Genomic DNA, 24,038 nt, shown 5'->3' on the forward strand with positions numbered 1-24,038 from the left:
GCTTCTGGCTCCTTAGTGAGCGCTTACTGGGCGAAGAGCGCCGTACTAAGCGCCTGAGAGAGGACAGTACACCAACAGAGAAGCAGAGAACAGACACATTCCCTGCCCACAACGAGCGGAGCCATTCGTCTTCCAGCATCGGGGTCGTGGCAACGCCATCCTCGATGTTTTCGTTCAGCGCCGAAGTTCGAGCTCTCCCGTTACTTAAACGTTCCTTTTTAGTATTAAAATTTTCCCCAATAAGGGTGACTGGGAGAGGTGTTTCTGTGTCTGCCACAACTTTCCCCAACCTTTCTGTGCACTGCCGGTTAGAATTGTTTTGATGGTATTCATTAAGTGCTTATTTTGTGCCAAGCACTGCAGCACACACTGAGGTAGACACAAGCTAGTCAGGTTGGACACCGTCCACGTCCCTCGTGGGGCTCCCGGTCTTTAATTTCCATTTTCCAGATGAGGGACCTGAGGCACAGAGAAGTGAAGTGGCTCGCCCGAGGTAACCCCGAGGAATTACTGTTCCGATCCCAGTTGGACCACCTGTCTGCTGCGTGGCCTCGGACAGGTTACGTGACTTCTCTGGACCTCAGTTTCCTCGACTGCAAAACGGGGAGTCAGTCCCTGTTCTCCCTCTTACTTAGACCTCGCGTGGGAGCGTGTCGGGTCAGGGAGCGTGGCCGACCTGACGGACGTGCATCTGCGCCAGCGTTCAGGACGGTCCTTGACACGTAGTAAGCGCTTAACAAATACCATCCCTCTCAGAAGCGTAGAATGGACAGCGCTGATTTACTGGGCAACCAGACTGCCGTTCTCCCTCGTCTCCTTGTCTCACTGTCAGCCTGAAGAAGCGGCGAGGCTTAGTGGAAAGGGCACGAGCCTGGGAGGCGGGGGACGTGGGTTCCAATCCCGACTGTGTGACCTTGGGCAAACCACTTCTCTGTGCCTCAGTGACCTCATCTGGAGACTGTGAGCCCCCGGGACAGGGACTGGGGCCAACCTAATTTGCTTGTCTTCACTCCGGGGCTTAGTTCAGTGCTTGGCAGATAACCTAATAATAATAATGTGGTGTCATGTGCTTTCTTTCATTCACTCACTGTCGTATTTATTGAGCGCTTACCGTGTAGAGCTGTACTGAGCACTTGGGAGAGTCCGGTAGAAACAGACACATTCCCTGCCCACAGCGAGCTGACAGTCTAGAGGAGGAGAGTCCACGGGTGGGACTCTCTAGACCCTTTGGACTGTGAGTTAGTTTCGGGCAGGGATTGTCTCTCTTTATTGCTGTGTAGTGTCCTTTCCCAAAGCGCTTAGTCCAGTGCTCTGCACACAGTAAGCCCTTGCTCAGCCCTGGTCTCCGAGACCTGAGACGTTTCCATCAGGGCCGATAAAGCCCGAAACGGCGACCCTCTGGCCGTAATCGCTCTTTGAAGCCTGCTGCTTCCCAGTCCTTCCCCCGTCCCGTTCCCCCCCCCCCCCCCCCCCAAACAGCCACTCTGTCCCCTTCCCACCCTTACTCCTCTCCCACGTGCGAAGTTTGCGCCCCTGGCCGGGATGCCATGTTTCAGCCGCCTTCTCCCTGTGCGTCCTTCCCCTGTGTGTCCTTTCAGGGCTTTCGTTTCAGGATTTCTATCAGCAATGCCGGGAGGCGTTCCTCGTCAACAGCGACCTGACCCTTCGGGCTCAGTTAACCGAATTCAGGGACCACAAGCTTATCAGGACGAAAAAGGTGAGCCAGGACCACTGCCCCTCCTCTCGGTCCTCGCGTACTGACAGGTGAGAGCGTGAAGGCCCAAACTTAACTATTCCTCTCATCCCTTTCCGAATATCAGGCGGCATCTACCGATCCCACGGCGGGGAGAGTGTTGGTGCCACGGGTGCTCAAGTTTTATTGGTTGGAAATGATCTCCAGGCCCTGGCTCTCATTCTTCTCCACGAACGATTTTTTAAAAGAATATTATAATTCCGTTGCTTCCCTTCATCCCCAGTCCAACAAAAAAAATCAAGTGGCAGGAACATAGCCGGAGGGTGTTTTTTTAATTGCAGTATCAAATAACAGATCTGTATGGATGAGGACGAACCTAGGCCGTCGGCCCAAAGGCGGGCTCGGCCTCATCACTGAAAGGTGGGAGCGATAGCCGGTTATAATCAGTGGCGGGCGTGGTGTTCCTTCACCCCGACAACCGAATCCGATTAAGTAGGGCTCCACCTTTCCTAAGGGACCACAGGATGGGGCCGAAATGGACGCCAGGGGAAGGGCGTGGCTGAAGCATGATTTAGGAGAACAAGGTAGATCCGTGCGAAACGGAGACGGAAGACAAGGTGGAGTGAGGCCGGTTGAGAGTCGGTGTCCCCAATCCCAACGTCTTAATGGTATTTAATCGGTGGCATTTATTGAGCACTCACTAAGCGCTCGGTAGAGGACAATACGACGGAGTCGGCGGATTCGTTCCCGAGAGAGGGAATAATCGGGGAGGGAGAGGAAGGTCGAAGGGAGTGGATGCCATTAAGGAGGAGGTGGAGGAATCCACCCTCACGTGGTAGTCCGGGGTGCAGGCCGGGGAGGGGGGCACTGAGCGTCAGCCTCACTTGGGAAGAGGCGCGATCCCCAACCGTGCTGCCGGGGAAAGGGACCCCGCCGTTCCCTCCGACCGACCCCCCTCGCTCGGTCCCGGGCCGGGCCTCCGGCCACGCCGACGGCCCGGGGTCGCCAAGGCGACGAGACCCCCGCGGACTCCGTCGTGATGGGGAATCACGTCGTCCGGTTTAGCGGTCGCCTCGTGGATCGCCACCACGTGCCGACCGTCCTTGATATTCCGCAGGGAGCCGATGGAGCGGAGTATTTATTAATCCCCGTGGACACGGGGACCCTGCTAGATTTCCTGGAAAAGGAGGAGGAGGAGGAAGCGTGAAAGCGTCCCGTTCCTGCTGGATCGCCCCCAAGGGCCGGCGCGGGGAGTCCGTCCTACAGCTGCCGTCTCTCCAGCCGAAACTCTGTTTACACGGACCGGGCGGAGAAGCGGGCGGCTTTCTCTGCCGGTCCTCGGGGAGATTCCACCCCCCCCCCCCCTTGTCCCTCCGTCCCCCCGCCAACTCCGGGAAAAACCCCGTGGTTGGTTCCATCCTCTTACTCTCCGGAGCGGATCTGCCCGCTCTGTTTGGTTCAACGCCTTCTTCGGGCCCCGGGCGGTCTTCCCTCCCTCCCGCTAGCGAAAATGTGCCTTTTGTTCCTTACCTCGCCGGAGACTCGCTCGCCACTGGAACGGTACGTTCAGGGCCCGCTAGAAACCGGCGATCTCGAGTGCAATTCTGTCCCGGGGCGGGGGCGGTCCGCTCCCCGATCCCCCCGCCGCCCCCGCACACTTGGAGCCAACGTAGCCGTGACGGGCCAGTTCCGGGGGGCGGGAGCTACGGCGGCGCGGGCCGCCGGATCCGGGGCCGCCTGCGGGCGCCTCCGTCCCAGCGGCCGGGGGCCGAGGAAGGCGTTAGACCTGGGACTCTGTGGTAAGTGGCTGAAATCAGGGAGGCCAGATTTAGAATGCGGTAGGAAACGCTGCTTTTTTTTTTCCTCCTCCTCCTTCCTCCCCACCCCCCGTTTGGGGGCGGGAGGGAGGGATGGGATTTCGAAGGGGACACTCAGAGCACCCCCTAAAGAACCCAAACAGGAAGCCAGGCCGGAAGGGCAGCGGGACTCCCGGTGTTCTGTTTCGTAAACTAATTTAAACAGCAATAGAAAATAAAGTTTTTCAAGATACCCCTTCTCTCTCTCTTTTCCCGTAATTTTTTTCTTCAAGTGCGTGTTACGCAGATGGGAAGAGCGATTGGTGGCCGTGGCGAGCCCTCCCCTCGTCCCAACCGGGACCTACCCGGACCCGGGGAGCCTCGGGGATACGTAGTAGGGTCGGTCAGACCACACCACCGACCACCAAGGTTGTCGTGGACGGTTTTTTAGTTTTACCAACGTGCGAGGGAGTGACACACACACACTCCACATCACCAAGGGTCCAATACCAGTTTATAGTCAAAGCAGCCCGTTCCGCCAATCCTTCTTTTTTCTGCTTCCAAGTGCTGCTCTCCTCCCGCTTCCACGCGATTGACAATGAGCGCTTTTGATCTGCGTTAGGCCAGGCCCGTTACGGGGTAGAGCAGGGAGAGAAGGCCCCGCCTCCCACCGTGCTCCGTCCCGCCACGGGCTGGCAACCACCTGTCCTCAACAAGAGCTCTGCCACTTGTCAGCTGTGTGACCGTGGGCAAGTCACTTCACTTCTCGGCCTCGGTTACCTCATCTGTCAAATGGGGATTGAGACTGTGAGCCTCACGTGGGACGACCATCTGATGACCCTGTATCTCCCCCAGCGCTTAGAACTAGTGCTCTGCACATAGTAAGCGCTTAACCAATACCAACATTATTAGAGCCCGTCGGGGCCTTCGGGAGCTGCTTCTCTGTTCTCGTCTGCGGGATCGCAGACACTCACTACTAAAAAGCAGCGTGAGAAGCAGCGTGGCTCAGGGGCAAGAGCCCGGGCTTGGGAGTCAGAAGACGTGGGTTCTAATCCCGGCTCCGCCACTCGTCCGTCGGGTGACACTTTGCTTCTCTGGGCCTCAGTTCCCTCATCTGGAAAATGGGGATTGAGACTGGGAGCCCCAAGTGGGACAACCTCATGACCTTGCATCTACCCCAGTGCTTAGAACAGTGCTTGGTGCATAGTAAGCCCTTAACAAATCCCATCGTTATTATTAAAGCAGATTGCTGCCGGATCACCTCAGTGGCTGCTTCAAAAGCTTGTTTTTGTCTCAGGATGGACTCCGGAGATTCCATTTTTTCTGGCAGTCAAGTGGAGATGGACTCTAAGCCCGTTGTGGGCAGGGATTGTGTCTCTTTATTGCCGAATTGTACTTTCCAACCGCTTAGTCCAGTGCTCTGCACACAGTAAGCGCTCAATAAATACAATTGAATGAATGAAATCAACCCTCTGGCCGAGGGGCTCCTCAGAGCTTTCGTTTCTTAGGGAAAACAGGAAGTTAAAGGAAAGCTCGCTTGAATCTCATGTCCCTTTAAGCATTAGGCATGGGCTGTAGGTGAGAGGAATGTAAAGCATCATTATTACGGTTCAGTGGGATGCTTATGAAATAACGGTGGATTGTAAGCATCTGCTGTGTTGCCAAGCACTATACTAAGCATTGGGCTAGACAGCAGATAATCAGGTTAGGACACAGTCGCTGTTCTGCAGGGCGTTCACAGTTTAGGAGGGGGAAACGGGTATTGAATGCCCTATTTTACAGAAGGAAACAGGCATAAAGAAGTGAAGTGACTTGCCCGAGGTCACACGGCGGGCAACCGACAGAGCAGGGATTATTAGAACTTGACTCCTAGGCCCGGGTTCTCCCTTAAATCTGTTATCTGTTGCCGACTTGTTCATCCCAAGCGCTTAGTACAGTGCTCTGCACATAGTAAGCGCTCAATAAATACTACTGAATGAAATACTATTAAATCTTGCTAAAATGCTTTAAATTAGCCAAAAGGGCATCTTAAGTGATTCCGAGATTGTCTGCATTTTAGTATTTCTCCGTCGGAAGTACAGTGCGGGGACAAAAGTTGTCGGTGGATTCAAGCAGCTCCTTCAACCTAAGCGCTTCCAGGAGACCGTCTGGCAGTTACATATGACCAGTTCATTCATTCGGTGGTATTTACTGATCGCTTACTGTCTGCTAAGCACTGTACAAAGCAGTCGGGAGAGTACAACGGGACAGCTGGAGCCGTTAGAAATAAATGGGTTTAGCTCTGTCGCAGTCCTTTCCGCCGCTTCCTTCTTCGCTTCTTGGAGCCAAGTCAGCCCGAGGAGAATTATCTCGTGTCGTTCCCACTCGGGAAGAATTCGCCACGTGGCCGGCACGGTCTTCCCCTTCCTCGCGCGGGCCGCTGTCCGCCAGGTGGGCAACTCTTCCGTCAGAGCCAGCCGGGTCACTCTGCCGGCGGTCGACCCAGTCGGCGTCCCGGTCGAGAGCGAATCCCGCCCCCGGTTCTTCGGGGAAAAGAGTCGGGGGGGGGGGGGGGATCCGCTCCACCCGCTGCCGATCCCCACTTCCGACACCGGATTTCCGGCACCGGGCGGAAACCGGCCACGGGGTAAGTCGGGACTCTGCGGATCGGAGGGACGGAAGAGGGCTCGCGGGCTAGTGACGGAAGCGGGTCGACGGAGCTGGCGGCGAAGAATCGGTGATGGGCGATCATCGGGGACAGAGCTATTCCTCGGCTAACGAGTCGTAAGTATCCCGACCGGCACGGTTCCCCAACCCTCTCCAGGGCTGCCTTGCAAATCACCCCGAGGGGGAATACTCCTTTCCCCTAGTTCCAGCGGGGAGTTCGGATGGGCGGCTGGGTGTCCGACGGAGCACGCGTCTGGGTAGAAGCGACTCGCCACCTTGGCGTGACGCACCTCTCGGCCGCTACCGGGAGTCTGCGGCGCCCCCTCCCAGGCACACCTTCCCTTCCGCTGGCCACGTGTGAGGGGGGCGGAAAAGGATCGCGAGACGACCCGTGGGAATTGACTCATTCCGATCTCAACCGTCCGGCCTTATTCGCTCAGCCCACTGCGGTGGGTAGACCCGGGAGGTAGAGGGAGTCTTGTTTGTTTAGCCCACCGCTTCCTATCGCTCCCTACCAGCCCCTCCGGCTTTAGCGAGCTAAGCTCGCTAGCCTCTTCTAGACCGTGTAAGCCCGGGGTGGGCAGGGCCTGTCTTTATTGCCCAATTATACTTTCCAAGCGCTTAGTACAGTGCTCTGCACCGTAAGCGCTCTCTATACATACGACCAAATCAAAGTGAGCGTGGCCACCGGGAGACGGTGGGTGGGTGGGTGCCCCGGCTTGCCTCGATAACTGTGTGGAGAACGGGTACCTCTTCGGTTCTTCAAAATTTTTCACGTTGGCCCACCTTCCCACGCCCCTCCGACGGACCAGGGAGAGTCTGGGTTGGAAAGACGGGACGCTAGAGCCCTTCGGGAAGAGGGCGACCGAAGAACGAGTGCAACGAAGATGCAGTCGTCGCCCCCTCAGGTGCAGGAAGTTTTCTAAAAATCAACAGTTGCTGCTCTTAGAAGAAGATGAAGTGAAATTATTTCCTCAGAATTAATCTGTAAGGCATCTCAGATCCTTTAATGCAAGAGGCAGAATTAATAACGATATTACAGAGCAGTAGTCTGCTATCCTAGAGGAAGGGGGGAGGAAAAGTTGAACGATCTAGAAAATGTAGATTTTGAAATCAATCAATGCTATTCACTGAGCCCTTACCGTACGCGCAGAACACCGTACAGTTCGGCGGAGTCGGTAGACGTGTTCCCTGCCCACAACGAGCTTACAGTCTAGAGGAAACTTGTTAGACGATGACTGTTTTTTCTTTCATTAATGGATGCTAACAGTTCTCTTAACTTTTGGAAAATCCTGTCCCTCAGCTACAGGTTTTCCTTCTTTTCTCTGGAGTTCGATGCTTCTTCCTATCCTTGGATGTTCTCCCCCCCCCATACTGTAAGATCGCTGTGAGCGGGGAATGTGTCTATCGATTCTGTTATTGTTGTCCTCTCCCGAGCGCTCAGCGCAGTGCTCCGCACACGGTAAGTGCTCAACAGATAGAAGTGATTGCATCTTCTCTTCCGCCAGTGAGTGAGTCGCAATTGGGCTGCCTGTCATGGAGCCTTTGACTGTCTTGTTTTTCAAATCTGAACAGCTGCACTATTTTCTCAAGCGTAAAGTATTTACTCCTCTGCTTGGTCTTTGTTAAGGGAGCAGCGCGGCCCGGGAGCCAGGGGACCTGGGTTCCGGCCCCGCCGCTCGCCCGCTTGTGTGACCTCGGCAAAGTCACTTCACTTCACTTCGGTCTCCTCAGCTGTAAAATGAGGATTCGATGCCTGTTCTCCCCTCCCGGTGGCCCGCGAGAGCCTCGTGTGGGACGGGGACTGTGTCCGGCCCGCTGACCTTGGATCTATCCCAATTCCTAGCACTGCGAATAAAAATTCTTCTGAACAGAAACACCATCCTGACTTTGAGCAGTTTTACACAATGGATAGCTTGGTTTAGGGAAATGGAGGTCGGAAGGGTCTTGTTGTTGAGGGCGAGGATGTACGGCTGTCGTGCCTATAATTTACTTTAATACACCAGGATTTAAATGCTTTAACTACTCGCTTCCTCCAAGTTTAAAATACGCTCTCTGGCTACAAGTCTTCTAACGCCAATTTAGACAGAGCAACCTATCTCGCGCTCTGCCTGGCCAACCGACAATCTCGAATCGGCGAGGGTTTAAACAAACCTAAATAGGGCAAAAAAAAAGTGGTGTTTCTAATGGAAAATCACGTCTGATTTTTAAAGCAGAAGAGGAGAAACCAGTCGGCGTGACATAGGGAGGTTGAAAAAACTGAAGGGCAAAGCTGTAAAAAAAAAAACCAAAAACACCCAACGCAGCTAAGTAGGGGGTTGGGGGGATTCAAAAAAGGACAAGGAAAGGGTAGACATAAATGGTCTTCGTTTGGAAGTGGAACCGAGGAGTTCAGATGGACTGCGTGATCATCTTTTATCTCCATCGGACGTCTCCACGTACACACACGCTAAATACCCCCGGACGAGGGACGGAGGGAGTGGGGAAACAATAATCGACGTAATGATTAAGGTATTTATGCCGTATAGGCCGGGCACTTCTAAGCGCTAAGGTAGACCCAAGCTAATCGGGTTGGACAGTCCCCGTCCCCACAGGGCTCACGGTCTTCATCCTGTTTTACAGATGAGCGAAAGCGAAGCGACGAGCTCGAGGTCACGCAGCAGACGCGTGGCGGAGTCGGGATTAGAACCCACGTCCTCTCATTCCCAAGCCCGGGCTCTCGCCACCAGATCACGCCGGTTCCCCTAACGTGGCGGGGCAGGGTAGGTGTTTACCGACCCCGTTGGGCCGAGTAGAGCGCTCTGCGTAGGGCGGGCGCTCCACAGACACCATCGACCGATCGAGGAGCTCGGGCGTGGGGCGAAGCGTGTCTCTAGAACTCAGATTCTCCCCCGAGGCGGCCATGGGCGCGGGTGGAGGAGCCCGCCGCCGTGCGGACCGAGGTCGCTCGTCCAAGTCCCGTTCCCCGGGTGGCCGTGGCCGGGGGCGCCGCCCCTCCCCGGCCTAGGCCACCCGGAGGGGGTCTCTGTCCTTTTCGGACACGACGACGCGGACCTTGTTCTCCAGGTGGGGGACCAGCAGGTTCCGCAGCTCCGAGAGGAAGCCGCGCTCGGTGTTGCTGTGCTCGCAGAGGACCACCGTGATGCCCCCGGCGACGGCGTCCAGGACCTCGTGGTGGGACATCTCGCCTGCCGGCAAAGGGACGCGCTGCCCGTCGCCCCGACTGTCGCGGGCAGCGCAAGGTGCCCTCCCCCGCCCCCCCCGAAAGCCAACGGGCGCCCCCCGAAAAGCCCGCTCTCCTCCGATTGCTTCCTCCCCCATTTCAAAGCCTCCTTGAAGGCCCACCTCCTCCAAGAGGCCTTCCCTGACTGAGCCCCCCCCCCCCCCCGACTCGCTCCCTTTATCCATCCCCCTCCCCAGCCCCGCACACGTCCATATTTCTATTAACGTCCGTCTCCCCCTCTAGACCGGAGGAAGCTCATCTGGGGCAGGGAATGGGTCTGTTTATTGTTCTTTCGCCCTCTCCCGAGCGCTCAGCACAGAGCTATGCACCCAGTAAGCGCTCAATGAATAGGACTGACTGAATGAACTGAAAGCTTTTGGGGTAAAAGGGCACGGAGTAGGATAGAGGCCTTTTGGACTGGAGGCAGTTCGTTGTGGGCAGGGAATAATAATGTTGTTATTTGTTAAGCGCTTATTATGTGCAGACCACTGTTCTAGGCACTGGGGGAGATACAGGGTAGTCAGGTCATCCCACTTGAGGCTCACAGTTAATCCCCATTTCACAGATGAGGTAACTGAGGCACAGAGAAGTGAAGTGACTCGCCCACAGTCACACAACTGACAAGTGGCAGAGCCGGCTTTCGAACCCATGACCTCTGACTCCCAAGCTCGTGCTCTTTCCATTGAGTCACGCTGCTTCTCCTAGCGTGGCTAAGAGAAGGGGTCTACCGACTCTGTTGTGGTAGCCTCCCTCAAGGGCTTAGTACAGTGCTCTGCCCCCAGCGAGGGCTCAATAAATACCACCGTTTGATCGACTGACGAGGGCCTCCTTGGTGCCCGCCGAGTTTATAATCCGACGGGTACCACAGTCCTCCTCCGCCCCATGCCCACCTACCGGGCGGCATCATCCATCGACGGTATTCACTGAGTGCTTACTGGGTGCAGAGCACTGTACTAAGCGCTTGGGAGAGGAGGATCCAAGAGAATTGGAGGCCAGGTGCCCTGCCCGCGACGAGATCAGGAAAGTAAAGTTCTCAACCGGACCCGCCGGTCAGACTGGTCGCATTGGAAAGAGCCCGGGCTTGGGGGTCCGAGGTCATGGCTTCGAATCCCGGCCCCGCCACCTGTCAGCTGTGTGACTGTGGGCAAGTCACTTCACTTCTCTGGGCCTCAGTGACCTCATCGGTAAAATGGGGATTAAGACTGTGAGCCCCGCGTGGGACAACCTGATGACCCTGTGTCTACCCCGGCGCCTAGAACGGTGCTCTGCACATAGTAAGCGCTTAACAAATGCCAACGTTATTATTTCAGAACATTTTATCTTGAAGAGGCCCCTCCCTCCCTCAATCCCTCCCCGCCAAAAGCAGATGCCTCTTCCCCGACTGCCCACTGAGCTCCTTTCCCAAAACTCCAGACCCGATGTTCCTCGTGGACAGGGATTGTGGCTCCGAGCCACCGCCCTCTCCCGAGCACCCGGCTCCAGTCATTCACTCGGTCAATGGTATCCGTTGGGCGCTACCCGCGTTCGGAGAACGGTACCGGACGTCCGGGAGAGGACGACGGAGTCAGTGGACCGTACCTGCCAGTGGGTCGTATCTCCTGAGCGCTCACTGTGGGCAGGGCGCTGGACTGAGCGCCGGGGAGAGGACGCTAGAACAATACACCGGGCACATTCCCTGCCCACAGTGAGTTTACAGTCTAGAGGGGGGAGGCAGACATTAACAGAAAGAAATAACGGATCTGGACACGGGGGCGTGGGGTGGATGGGGGGGGGGGGGCGACGCGGAAGGCAGCGGGAGAAGAGGAAAGGGGGGACAGTCCGGGAAGGCTTCTCGGAGGAGGCGGGCCCCCGGGAAGGCTTCGAAGCGGGGGAGAGTCATCGTCCGAAAACCTGAGCGTGAATGACGGAGACCCAGCCGGCTCGCCTCCCGCCCAACATCCATCGACCCGTCGCTGGTGTTCACTGAGCGCCTACTAAATGTACCGTCGCGAGCGCGCGACAGGGCGGGACACCGCGGGATTAGCAGAGACGTTCCCCGGCCCCCAAAGGGCTGTGTATCCTAAGAGTCCGCCCCCGAGGGGTCGGCACGGGGCTCCGCGGGCAGTAGATCGGAGGGGTCGACGGAAGGAGCGGGGGTCGGGGGGCCCTGGGGGGGGGGGGTCCGGGGGTCCGGTCAGGCGGGGCCCGGGAGGGGAGGGGCGAGGACGTACCTGTGAGGTAGAGGTCCGCGGCCACCCCTCGCAGGACGCTGCTGCCCGAGCCGGCGCACACGGCCACCGCCGACACCGGAGACTCTGCGGGGGCGAGCGGGACCCCATGACCCACCCTCCGCCGCCCCCCGCCCCCTCCTCCGCCTCGGTCGCGGCGGGGCGGCGCCGACGGAGCCCGGGAGTCGGAAGGCCCCGGGTCCTAATGCCGGCTCCGTCACCCGTCCGCCCTGTGGCCCCGGAAAGTCGCCTCGCGTCTCCGGGCCTCGGTTCTCTCCCCTCCAAAATGGGGATTGAGACCGGGAGCCCCACGTGGGCCGGGGACTGTGGTCCGCACCGTTTGCTTGGATCGAACTGTACTCTCCAAGCGCCCAGTACGGTGCTCCGCACGGAGTAAGCGCTCGATAGATACGACTGATTGAGTGAATCGAATCCACCGGTACAGTGCCCAGCACAGAGTAAGGGCTTAACTGATACCACGATTTTTATTATTATACTGAGCGCCGGCCATCCTCGAGGTCTCCCCACCGTACAGAGCCGGGCCTCGGGGAGACGGCCCCGAGAGCGGGGTTCGAGTTCCAGCTCCGCCCCCGGGCCGGCTGGAGCCCGAGAGGTGTCTGACTTAAACTCTCTGGATCTCGGTTTCCGTATCTATCGTAGTGGTTTACTTTTATGGCATCTATTAAGCACCCGCTATGTGCCGGGCACTGTACTAAGCGCCGGGGTGGATACGAGACAATCGGCTCGGACACGGTCCCTGTCCCAGGTGGGGCTCACGGTCTTAATCCCCGTTGTACAGAGGAGGGACAGGGAAGTGAAGTGACTTGCCTAAGGTCACGCGGCAGACAGGTAAGCGGTGGAGCCGGGATTGGAACCCAGATCCTTCGGACGCCCAGGCCCACTTCTTTTCTAGAACAGGGGGACGAGAGAGAGGCGGGGGTGAGCCCCCTCTGGGCCAGCGATTCCGTCCCGTCCGACAACCGAGCCTCCGCTCCGGCGCTCGGGACGACTGTCAGCTCCTCTCTAGACTGTAGGCTTGCGGTGGGCAGGCTGATGTGTCCATTTATTGGGAAACCGGACTCTCCAAAGGGCTCGGTACGGTGCTTTGCACACAACAGGCGCTCAATAAATACAACTGAATCGGACGAATCGTAAGCGCTTAATAATAATTACGGCATTTGTTAAGCGGGTACTCTGTGCCAGGCACTCTACGAAGCGCTGGGGTGGACGCAAGCAAATCGGGCTGGGCACAGTCCCCGTCCCAAGAGGGGCTCACAGTCTCAATCCCCATTGTCCAGAGGAGGGAACTGAGGCCCAGAGGAGTGAAGTGACTTGCCCGAGGTCACACGGCGGACGGGTGGCGGAGACGAGGGGGAGACCCTGGGTCCCGTGCTCCTTCCACGGAGACGTGGCAGGCCGCCCGCGGGGGTCAGCCCCGTGACCCCGGGCAGGACCGGGTCCGTTCTACTGTTACACCGTCCTCTCCGAGCGCTCGGCACAGCGCTCTGCACACGGTGAGCGCTCGATAAATACGACCGACCGATGCTGGGTGACCTCGGGGTGGAGCTCCGCCCCCCAGATCCTCCGGGCGCCGCCCGGAAGCCTCCCTCCCTTCGCGGGGGGCGTCGGGGAAGGGTGCCCCGCGGAGACTTTCCGCCCGGCTCGGCCCGGCGCTCCGCGCGCCCCCTTTACCTGTGGTCTTCCCCGCCCCGAGGGCCAGGCGGACGTGGGCCAGGTTCAGGTGAGTCTTGACGCGCCGGATGAGGGCGGCCACGGAGACGGGCTCGGGCAGGGCGCACAGCCGCCCCATTCCCGTGTGGAGCAGCGGGGGCTGAGGGAAAGCCGGGGGCCGTCAGCCGGCGGGGGGCCCCGACCGGGCCCCGGCGCGCGAGGCCTCCCTCCGAGGGGGGCTCCCCCCCAGGCGGGAGGATGGCGGAAAACGGCCGGCGGCCTCCGGGCCCCCCTCGCCGCCGGCGTCGCGCCCCTCCCTTCCCCGACAGCGTGGCCGAGCGGCTGCGGCCCCGGCCCGGGAGTCGGAAGGAGCCGGGCGGGACCTCGGGCCGGTCACCTCGCTTCTCTGGGCCTCGGTTCCCTCCTCCGGAAAACGGGGACGAAGACCGTGAGCCCCACGGGGGACGGGGACCGCGGCCAACCCGATCCCCTCTGTCTCGACGCCAGGGTTTAGAACAGGGCTCGACACATAGTTAGCGATGAACGGATACCATTACGCTGCTGTTGTCGTCACCACCGGTATCATCAACTGTCCTCTCTTTGGGCCGCGAAGACGATGATAACGCTGGTATTCGTTAAGCGCTTACTATATGCACAGCATCGTTCTAAGCGCTGGGGTAGATACAAGGTCATCAGGTTGTCCCACCTGGGGCTCCCGGTCTTCACCCCCATTTTCCAGATGAGGGAACTGAGGCCCAGAGAAGTGAAGCGACTCGCCCACAGTCGCCCAGCCGACGGGTGGCGGAGCCGGGATTCGAACCCATGACCTCTGCCTCCCAAGCCCGGGCTCTTTCCGCTGAGCCGCTGCTTCTCTGATGCCCAAATGAATGCCTCTCCAGCCCACCTCCCAGCTGGCCCTCCTTCTCGCCCCCGCGGCTCCCCAGGCCTGGCACTTGCTCCGTCCCGCCCCCGCCCGCCACCAAATCCCACGGCCCACCTACACGGCCCCCCCGCTTTATATCCCCCTCCTCCGCCGGGGCCCGACGCCCCACCTCACACAAACCCATCAGCCACCTCTACCGCTCACGCCCTCCGTTATACCCACCCTCCACGCGCTACTCGATTCTACAGTCAATTGCTTAATTCCATTATTCTGTAGGCGGATTTTTTTTTTCTGTCTCTCTGCCCCGAAAGGGTAGAGGGTCACTGTGGTCAGCGAGGGGTCACTTCTCCGTTCCGTACCTTCTGAGTCCTCAGAACAGGGCATTATTGGGTCCGTGGAGATCAGATTAGGCGTCGACAGGGGAGAGACCAGTGGTTCTGGACACATAAGAGGTCGCCCTCGCAAAGGTCTGGTTTTGCCTCCAAGCTCTAGGGAGCTTGTGATTATACATATATATAATATATATTATACATATATATATATGGAGAGAGAGAGAGAAAGAGAAGCCGCGGGGCTCAGTGGAAAGAGCCTGGGCTTCGAGTCGGAGGTCATGAGTTCGACTCCCGGCTCTGCCACTTGTCAGCTGCGTGACTGTGGGCGAGTCACTTCACTTCTCTGTGCCTCAGTGACCTCATCTGTGAAATGGGGATTAACTGTGAGCCTCAAGTGGGATGACCTGACTTCCCTGTATCTCCCCCAGCGCTTAGAACAGTGCTCTGCACATAGTAAGCGCTTAACACATACCAACATCATTATTATTATTAATAATCAGCTGTAGTGACTTTGGGCAAGTCACTTCACTTCTCTGGGCCTCAGTGACCTCATCTGTAAAACTGGCATGAAGACTGTGAGCCCCACGTGGGACGACCTGATCACCTCGTATCCTCCCCAGCGCTCAGAACAGTGCTCGGCCCATAGGAAGCGCTGAACAAACGCCATCATTATTATTATTATTATTATGGGGGGGGGGCATTTTTTCTAGCACCTGCTATGGCTGGGCACCGTACTAAGAGCTGGGGCTAATCGGGTTGGACGCACTCCCTTGTCCCACGTGGGGCTCCCAAGTCTCATCGCCATTTTCCAAACGAGGAAACTGAGGCGCAGATCGGGGAAGCGGCTTGCCTAAGGCGGAGGAGCCGGGATGAGAAGCCGGGGCCCTCCGCTAGCCGGGCCCGGGCTCCGGCCGCTAAGCCCCGCCGCTCCCGGCTCCCGATGGCCGGCAGAGAGACCCCGGCGGCCTGCGGCGGAGGCAGGGACCCGAGGCAGAACGAAGGACAGCGAGGGCGGTTACCTTCTCCAGGGACAGAATCTCCGTCTTCTCATAGAGGTGTTGGTTTTGGGAGAGGAAGGCCACCACCTGCAGCAGGGCCTGCCGGGAACAGTTCACGCTCACTTGCGTCTTCTCTTCCCCCTCGGCTCTGCAAAGGCACCGTCCCCCAGGGCGTGAAACGAGGCCACTCGCTCTGAACCCGCTCGCTCTGAACCCGGGACCCCCTTCCCCCGGGGATCTTCGCCACGATCTCATTTACTGCTTTCTCTTCGTGTCCCTCTCCCCCTCGAGACTCGAAGCTCGGCGGGGGCAGGGAATGCGTCTGCCTGTCGCTCTGTCGCCTTCTCCCACGCGCTTCGCACACCGTGAGCGCTCCATAAATACGACCGGATGAACGGACGTCCCCCCGATCAGAGGGCCGGCCCCGCGGGGGCTGTTTTAAAACTGGCCGAGGACACTCCAAAAAATCATCTAGCGTCGGGGGGGGCGAAGGGCAACTGCCCTAAGGAGCCCGTGTCTGAAATGACGACCCGGAATTCCCCCCACCGATTAGCTCGGTGTGTGGCACGGGGTGAGTGCTCGATAAAGACCTTTACTGTATATAACCCGTTTCCACAAAATGGGGCAGCGGTAAATCTTAGGATGTTTAGCTGCTTTCGAATATTCAAAATAATGATAATTAAGCGCTTACTATCCGCCAGGTACCGTTCTACATGCTGGAAAAGATACAAGACAATAAGGTGAGGCAGAATCCCTGTCCCCTAAAGGGCTCACAATCTAGGTGGGAGAACGGGCATTGGGAGAATACGGTACCAGAGAGCTGACTGAGTCAGTCGATCGTATTTATTGAGCGCTTACTGTGTGCAGAGCACTGTCCTAAGCGTTCGGGAGAGGACACTACAACAATGAACAGACACATTCCCTCCCTCAGTGAGCTTACAGTCTACGGGACAGGCAGACATTAATAGAAATCCATGAATCACGGATACGGACTCGAGTTCCGGGGGGCCGGGAAGGGGGATGAGTAAAGGGAGCGAGTCAGGGAGACGCAGAAGGGAGCGGGAGAAGAGGAAAGGGGGGCGCAGTCAGGGAAGGCCTCTTGGAGGAGATGGGCCTTCGATAAGGCCTTTGAATGCACGGAGAGGAATTGTCTGTGGGATCTGAGGAGGGAGGGCGTTCCAGGCCAGAGGCGGGACGTGGGCCGGGGGGTCGGGGATGAGACAGACGAGATGGAGGCCCGGTGAGAAGGTTGGCATCAGAGGAGCGAGGTGTCTGGGCCGGGCTGGAGTAGCAGCGTGGTGAGGTGAGGTAGGAGGGGGCAGGCGGATCGGGTGCTTTAAAGCCAAGGGTGAGGAGAAGAATCTGAGCTTACAAGTTAGGGGGACCGGCGGAGAAACGCGCGCGTCCCACCATCCTCACCAGAAGGGGAGGGTGTTTCTGCCGATGAAAGAGCCAGACCGATGAGCGGGCAGTGACCCGCCCCGAGAAAACAGAAAGGCCTTCGGAGAGCCCCGCGGTACCTGACCGAGAAGGTAGCGACGGCCGTGCCTTGGATCCCTCTGAGGGCGTCGAGGACTTTATCCAGATCCCGAGAGGAGGACACCCTCAACTCCACTCGGTGGGTCCCCGCGGTCGGGGGCTCGGGGCCCGTGGCCGGATGAATTGGCAGCGAGGTACAGGCCCCTGGAGGAGGAGGATGATGATGATGATGACGGTATCTGTTAGGCGCTCACTAAGTGCCGAGCACCGTTCTAAGCGTTGGGGTAGAGACAAGGTGACCACGCGGGGCTCACAGTCTTCGTTCCCATTTTACAGATGAGGGAACTGCGGCACAGAGAAGTGAAGTGGTTCACCCAAGGTAGCAGACGAGTGGCGGAGGCGGGATCAGAACCCACGTCCTCTGACTCCCAAGCCCGAGGTCTTGCCACCGAGCCACGCCGCTTCAGGCCCCAGGCCAAGTCGCTTCCTTATCTCCATTGCCTCATCTCTCAAATGAGGATTCCGCCCGGGACGGGGTCCCACCTGATGAGCCTGGATCTACCCCGGGGCTTGGCAGGCTGCTTCCCAAATAATAATAATAATAATAACGTTGGTATCTGTTAAGCGCTTACTATGTGCCGAGCACCGTACTGAGCGCTGGGGTAGATCCAGGGTCATCAGGTTGTCCCACGTGAGGCTCACGGTTAATCCCCATTTTGCAGATGAGGTCACTGAGGCACAGAGAAGTGACAAGAGGCAGAGCCAAGATGCGAACCCATGACCTCTGACTCCCAAGCCCGGGCTCTTTCCACTGAGCCAAAAAAAGGTAACTTACACGAGGAAAGGGTGGGGGCAAAATTCGGGGGGCGGGGGACAACCGGCCTGCTTCTCAGACTCAGGTTTCCAATCCGTTTTCCAAGAGGGGGAGGCCGACAGCTTGGGGCGTTCGCTGTCCCTGCTAAGCGAGGGAGAGGGCGAGGCAAACCCGAGGGGCCGGACTGGACGCCCCTCACCGGGAGACGCAAACCCGAGGGGGCCGGACTGGACGCCCCTCACCTCGGCCCCGTGAAGGGGCACTGCCGGGGACGGCCCCGGGAACTGCGGCTCCGACCCGTCGCCGAGGGGCCCCACCAAGGGCCCCCGCCGGGCAGGGAACCGTTGTCCGGCCGCCAGTGGCCGGGCCCCCCCCCCACCCCGTATCTATCTGTAACTGTTTATAGCTCTCGTTTCTTTATTTATCGTCTGTTTATTTATTTACATTAAGGTGGGTCACCCCCTCTGGACTGAGAACTCGTTGTGGGCAGGGAATGGGTTTGATGTTCTATTATATTCTCCCAAGCGCTTAGTACAATGCCTTGCACACAGTACGTGCTCGATAAATACGATTACCATTAATTCAAAGTGGGGACTCAGTCTAGAGGGGTCCCCGCTTTGTATTATTATTAATAATGACGGGCGGGGAACGTGTCCGATATTCTACTGTACTCTCCCTACCGCTCGGTACAGTGCTTTACACACAATAAGCACTCAATAAACACGATTAATAATAATAATACAAGGCGGGGACCCTTCTACTAGACTGTGAGCTTGTAGTGGGCAGGGACTGGCGGTGTTTACCGCTACACTGTGCTGTCCCGAGCGCTTAGTACAGTGCTCTGCCCACAATAAACGCTTAATAAATACGACTGAATGAATGACCTTGGGGAGAGCAGCTGGGCCTGGCCTGGGTCCGTTCGCTGCTGGGGAGCCCCGGGCCCGGTGACCCTCGGGCCACAAGGCCGGCGCCTTGCAAGGTCCGGTTCCCCAACAGCCCCGGCCCCGACCCCCCTCCCGGCTTAATAAAAACCGTAACTATTATTATTATTATTATTATTCCTCCTGCCTGCAATTTAATCTTGCGCCCGTCTCCCCTGGGGCTTAACGGCTACAGCACAAGCCTGGGAGTCAGAGGGACCTGGGTTCTAATCCCGGCTCCGGCATTTGTCTGCTGTGTGACCCTGGACAGGTCACTTCTCTATGCCTCAGTGGCCTCGTCTGGAAAATGGGGGTAAGACAGGGCCCGTGTCTGACCCGAGTAGCTTGCATCCTGAAATTGTAAGCCCCACGTGGGACAGGGATTGTGTCCGACCTCACGGCCTTCTATCTACTTTAGGACGTAGGACAGTAAGCACTTAACAAATACCACTTGTTAAGTGCTTACTTACTGTCCTACGTCCTAAAGTAGATACATAGTAGTAGCGCTTAGAACAGAGCTTGGCACATAGTAAGCACCTACAATGTCCCACTATTATTATTAATAGAGGACAGACTGCCCACTGACTCTACCATACTCTCAGGAGTGTTCATTCATTCATTCATTCAGTAGTTTTTATTGAGCGCTTACTATGTGCAGAGCACCGGGAAGCAGCGTGGCTCAGTGGAAAGAGCCCGGGCTTTGGAATCAGAGGTCGTGGGTTCGAATCCCGGCTCTGCCGCTCGTCAGCTGGGTGACTGTGGGCAAGTCACTTTACTTCTCGGTGCCTCAGTGACCTCATGTGGAAAACGGGGATCAACTGTGAGCCTCACGTGGGACGACCCGATTCCCCTGTATCTCCCCCAGCGCTTAGAACAGTGCTCTGCACCTAGTAAGCGCTTAACAAATACCAACATCATTATTATTATTACTAAGCGCTTGGAATGTCCAATTCGGCAACAGATGGAGACAATCCCTGCCCAGTGACGGGCTCACGGTCCAATCGGGGGAGACGGTCGGCAGAGCAGAGCGTCCAGCACGGAGCTGTTCCCATTAGGCGCTCGGTCAACTGAAGCAGCATGGCCTAGCGCGAAGAGCCCAGGCCCGGGAGTCGGATCGCGGGTTCTAATCCCGGCTCTGATACGTGCCCGCTGCGTGACCTTGGGCCAGTCGCTTCGCTTCTCCGGGCCTCACTTCCCTCATCTGGAAAATGGGGACGGAGACGGTGAGCCCCACGAGGGACAAGGACCGCGTCCAACCTGATGACCTTGTATCTACCCCAGCCCTGAGAACGGGGCTCGGCACTGAGTAGGCGCCGAGCGAATACGACGACTATTACCGACTGAGGGGTGGAGGGGGTCACCGCCGGGCGGAGCTCCGGGAGCGGACGGGAGGGGAGGAAATCTTGAGGAGGCGGAGGCCGGGGGACGGGGGCGCCGGGGGCACGGGGGACGTCTCACCGAGCCCTTTGGCCAGCCAGTGGTTGACTCCCTGGGGGGCGGCGTCCGAAGCCGTGTGGGGAGAGTAGATCCCCACCCGATTTTCCAGGGCCCGGATGACCAGACGCTCCTTCCAGCTCTTCCAGGTCAGGCGCTTGAGGGGCCGGAAGACGGGAGGGTGGTAAGAGAGGATGAGGTCCGCCTTGGCCGCCAGCGCCTCGTCCATCACCTCCTCCGTCAGGTCGTTGGTCAGGAAGAGCGTGCGCACGCTGTGCGGGGGGCTCGGCTCCACCAGCAGCCCCACGTTGTCCCAGCTCTCCGCAAACGCCAGGGAGGCAAAGGCCTCCAGGGAGGCCACCACCGCCTGCAGCTCCATGGGGCCGCGGCCCGGAGAGGCGGCCGGGGACCGGCGGGATGCCGACGGCCGGACCGGCGGACGTCCGCGGGCAGGGTGGGGGACCGGCAGGAGAGACTGAAGTATCAGACGCCCGCGGGAAGGAAGCATCTAGCGACCGGTCCGACGGGGCGGCTGAGGAAACAAAAAACGGGAAGGAACGGTCGGGGGGCGGGAGGTGACGGACGGGAGGTGGACGGAGGCTCTGACCCCCGCCCGGGGTCCCGCTGAAGGCTGCTCCTTAGTGGAGTTGGAGGATCGTACTTTCCGAGCGCTCGGTCCGACGCTCTGCACGCAGCGAGCGCTCAATAAACAGGACGGAATGAAGGTCCAGAGGAGAAGAGCGCTTACTGGGTGCAGAGCACTGGACTGATGATTTGTAATAATAATGCTGGATTTAAGCGCATTATCGTTATTATTACAAATCGTCGGTCCGGTGCTCCGCGCACAGTAAGCGCTCAGAAGAGCCAAGTTGATCGGGGGAGATGAAGCAGCTTTACTCTGTGGCGATGGCTAGGGGACGTGTTAAGCGCTAACTCTCCGTCAAACACTAGGCTGAGCCCTTGGGTGGAGACGAGTTATCAGTTCAAGAGGTCCACCCGGGGTAAATCCTCAATAATAATAATGCCGGTACTTGTTAAGCGCTTACTATGTGCAGAGCACCGTTCTAAGCGCTGGGGGAGATACAGGGTCATCGGGTCGTCCCACGTGAGGCTCACGGTTAATCCCCCTTTTACAGATGAGGGAACTGAGGCCCAGAGACGTGAAGCGACTTGCCCGCAGTCCCACGGCTGACAGAGCCGGGATTCGAACCCATGGCCTCTGGCTCCCACACCCAGGCTCTTTCCACTGAGCCCCGCCGCTTCTCAATAAATGCCGAAGATTGTTCGACTGATTAAATCTCAGGCCAGCCCCATCGGGTGGCTCGCTGTGGGCAGGCAATACGTCCGCTTATTGTTATATCGTGCCCTCCTAAGCGCTTAGAACGGGGCTCCGCGCACAGTAAGCGCTCAAGAAATACGTCTGACTTCATCGGAAAGTACAATCCGGCAACAGATAGCGACAGAATCCCTGCTCACAACGGGAGGGGATGGAATCAAAACAATTAAACAGGCATCAGCAGCATCAATAGAAACAGAATTATAGATATGCATACATCGTTAAGATAATGTAATAGAATAATAAATACGGACAACTATATTCGATTGATGTGGGGAGGGGAAGGGGGAAGCGCAGAGGGAGGGAGAAGGGGGGATGGGGAGGGGGAGCAGAAGAAAAGGGGGGCTGAGTGTGGGAAGGCCTCCTGGAGGAGGTGAGCGCTCAGGAGGGCTTTGAAGGGGGGGAAGAGAGCGAGTTGGGTGGAGGTGAGGAGGGAAGGTGTTGCGGGAGAGCGGGAGGACGGGGGCCGGGGGTCGATGATGGAACGGGCGAGGAGGAGGCCCAGGGAGGAGGTGAGCGGTGGCAGAGGAGGGAACTGAGGCCCAGAGAAGTGCAGTGACTTGTCCCGGGTCACACAGCAGCAGCATTTGGCAGAGCCGGGCTGAGAACCCGGGGGCTTCTCTTGTCTGCCGCGTCGTCGTGCCCCCCCCCCCGCGCCCAATCATTTAGAGAAGCAGCGGGCCTCGGCGTAAACAGCCCGGGTTTAGGAGTCACAGGTCATGGGTTCGAATCCCGCCCCCGCCACTTGTCAGCTGGGTGACTGTGGGCCAGTCACTTTACTTGTCTGGGCCTCAGTTCCCTCATCTGTAAAAGGGGGATGAAGCCTGTGAGCCTCACGTGGGACCACCTGATGACCCCGGATCTCCCCCAGCGCGCAGAACAGTGCCCGGCACAGAGGAAGCACTTAAATACCGACATGATTATTCTCTGGGCCTCAGTGACCTCATCTGTAAAATGGGGATTATCTGTGAGTTTCACGTGGGACAACCTGATGACCCTGACTCTCCCCCAGCGCTTACGACAGTGCTTTGTACATTGTAAGCGCTTAACGATCCCGGCTCCTCCACTTGTCAGCTGTGACAATGTGACTTTGGGCAAGTCACTTCTCTGGGCCTCAGTGACCTCATCTGGAAAATGGGGATGAAAACTGTGAGCCCCACGTGGGACAACCTCATCACCTTGGATCCCCCCCAGCGCTTAAAACAGTGCTTCGCACATAGTAAGCGCCTCACAAATACCATCGTTATGATGATGAGAGATCGCGAGTCCAGTGCTGCGCACACAGTAAGCGCTCAGGAAATACGACGGGTCGAATGAATGAATGACTGAATGACTGAATGATTTCGGTGGGCCGGGCCTCAGTTCCCCCACCTGTACAATGGGGACGGAGCCTGCGAGCCCCACGGGGATGGGGGGGGGGAAGGAGGGTCCACCCCGCTGAGCTCGTCTGCCCCGGAGCGCTCAGTACACCGCCCCCCGCCGCCCCCACACACGCTCACCCAGGGCCGGCGCCGCACCGGAAGTGCCCCGCTACACTTCCGGTCCTCACCCCGGACACGTCCTTCCCCTTACGTCACTTCCTGTCCCCCCCTCCATACATCACTTCCGGTCCCTCCTCCCTTCCCCCTCCCCGCTGTTCATTCACTCACAGCGTTCGTTCGTTCGTTCGTTCGTTCGTTCGTTCGTTCATTCATTCATTCATTCATTCATTCAATAGCATTTATTGGGCGCTTCCTGGGTGCAACGCACCGGACTAAACGCTTGTAAAGCACTATTTGGCCACGCACAGAGACAATTCCTACCCAACGACGGGCTCACAGTCTTCATTCTTTCATTCAATCGTACTTATTGAGCGCTTCCTGTGCGCAGAGCACTGGACTAAGCGCTGGGAATGGACAATAAAGAGACAATCCCTGCCCACAGTGGGCTCACAGACTAGAGTAGATATCTTGTGAATATATATATATATATAATTCTATTGAGAAGCAGCGTGGCTCAGTGGCAAGAGCCCCGGCTTGGGAGTCAGAGGTCATGGGTTCGACTCTCGCCTCTGCCCCTTGTCAGCTGGGTGACTGTGGGCAAGTCACTTCACTTCTCTGGGCCTCAGTTCCCTCATCTGTAAAATGGGGATTAACTGTGAGCCTCAACCTGATGACCCTGTATCACCCCCAGCGCTTAGAACAGTGCTCTGCACATAGGAAGCGCTTAACAAGTACCAACATTATTATTATTGATCTATTTTGATGGTATCGATGCCTGTCTACTTGTTTTGCTGTCTGTCTCCCCCTTTGTGAGCCCGTTGTCGGGCAGGGATGGTCTCTCTCTGTTGCCCAATTGGACATTCCAAGCGCTTAGTCCAGTGTTCTGCACACAGTAAGCGCTCAGCCAATACCATAACCTGATCACCTTGTATCCCCCAGCGCTTAGCACAGTGCTTTGCACATAGTAAGCGCTTAACAAATACCAATATTATTAGTAGTAGTAATAGAGGGGGAGGCAGACATCAACAAGTAAACAGGCATCAGTGTCAATAGGTAGAATTACAGATATATGCATCTCTGTTGCCGAATTGTACATTCCGGGCGCTTAGTCCAGTGCTCTGCACA

The 24,038-nt window shown here is 57.8% G+C and overlaps 2 protein-coding genes and 1 long non-coding RNA gene across 6 annotated transcripts in view; 1 reads left to right on the top strand and 2 right to left on the bottom strand.

The window, feature by feature from the left end:
• ORC2 (origin recognition complex subunit 2) overlaps positions 1-3,742 on the top strand; it is a 44,052-nt gene extending 40,310 nt beyond the window's left edge. The window contains exons 16-17 of one of the 2 annotated variants that reach the window (XM_029069459.2): positions 1,599-1,717; positions 1,821-2,087. In XM_029069459.2, the coding sequence (XP_028925292.1) occupies positions 1,599-1,717; positions 1,821-2,009 (308 nt within the window). In that variant the 3' untranslated portion in view covers positions 2,010-2,087. Of the gene's footprint in view, positions 1-1,598; positions 1,718-1,820; positions 2,088-2,810 lie in introns of those variants that run through there. The other variant, XM_029069461.2, reaches the window with a different exon arrangement.
• On the bottom strand, positions 2,009-3,314 carry LOC114813276. Its single transcript, XR_003760981.1, has 2 exons — positions 3,224-3,314; positions 2,009-2,870 (listed from the first exon to the last, which is right to left on the bottom strand). It is a non-coding gene; the product is annotated as an uncharacterized LOC114813276 (long non-coding RNA).
• Positions 3,743-8,785: 5,043 nt separating the features above from the next.
• On the bottom strand, positions 8,786-22,990 carry NIF3L1 (NGG1 interacting factor 3 like 1). 3 transcript variants are annotated; one of them, XM_029068801.1, is made up of 7 exons: positions 22,932-22,990; positions 20,121-20,628; positions 16,970-17,132; positions 15,471-15,597; positions 13,258-13,396; positions 11,569-11,652; positions 9,038-9,323 (listed from the first exon to the last, which is right to left on the bottom strand). In XM_029068801.1, exons 2-7 carry the CDS (start codon positions 20,602-20,604, stop codon positions 9,139-9,141), a joined length of 1,182 nt encoding a protein of 393 aa, XP_028924634.1. In that variant the 5' UTR covers positions 20,605-20,628; positions 22,932-22,990; the 3' UTR covers positions 9,038-9,138. The 3 variants fall into 3 exon arrangements, with proteins under 3 accessions (XP_028924635.1, XP_028924634.1, XP_028924636.1); XM_029068802.1 differs by lacking the exon at positions 13,258-13,396 and having other exon boundaries at positions 8,786-9,323; XM_029068803.1 differs by lacking the exon at positions 11,569-11,652.
• Between the last annotated feature and the right edge of the window lie 1,048 nt (positions 22,991-24,038).

The sequence above is a fragment of the Ornithorhynchus anatinus genome, chromosome 7, assembly GCF_004115215.2.
Source record: "Ornithorhynchus anatinus isolate Pmale09 chromosome 7, mOrnAna1.pri.v4, whole genome shotgun sequence".
Classification (NCBI taxonomy): Eukaryota; Metazoa; Chordata; class Mammalia; order Monotremata; family Ornithorhynchidae; genus Ornithorhynchus; species Ornithorhynchus anatinus.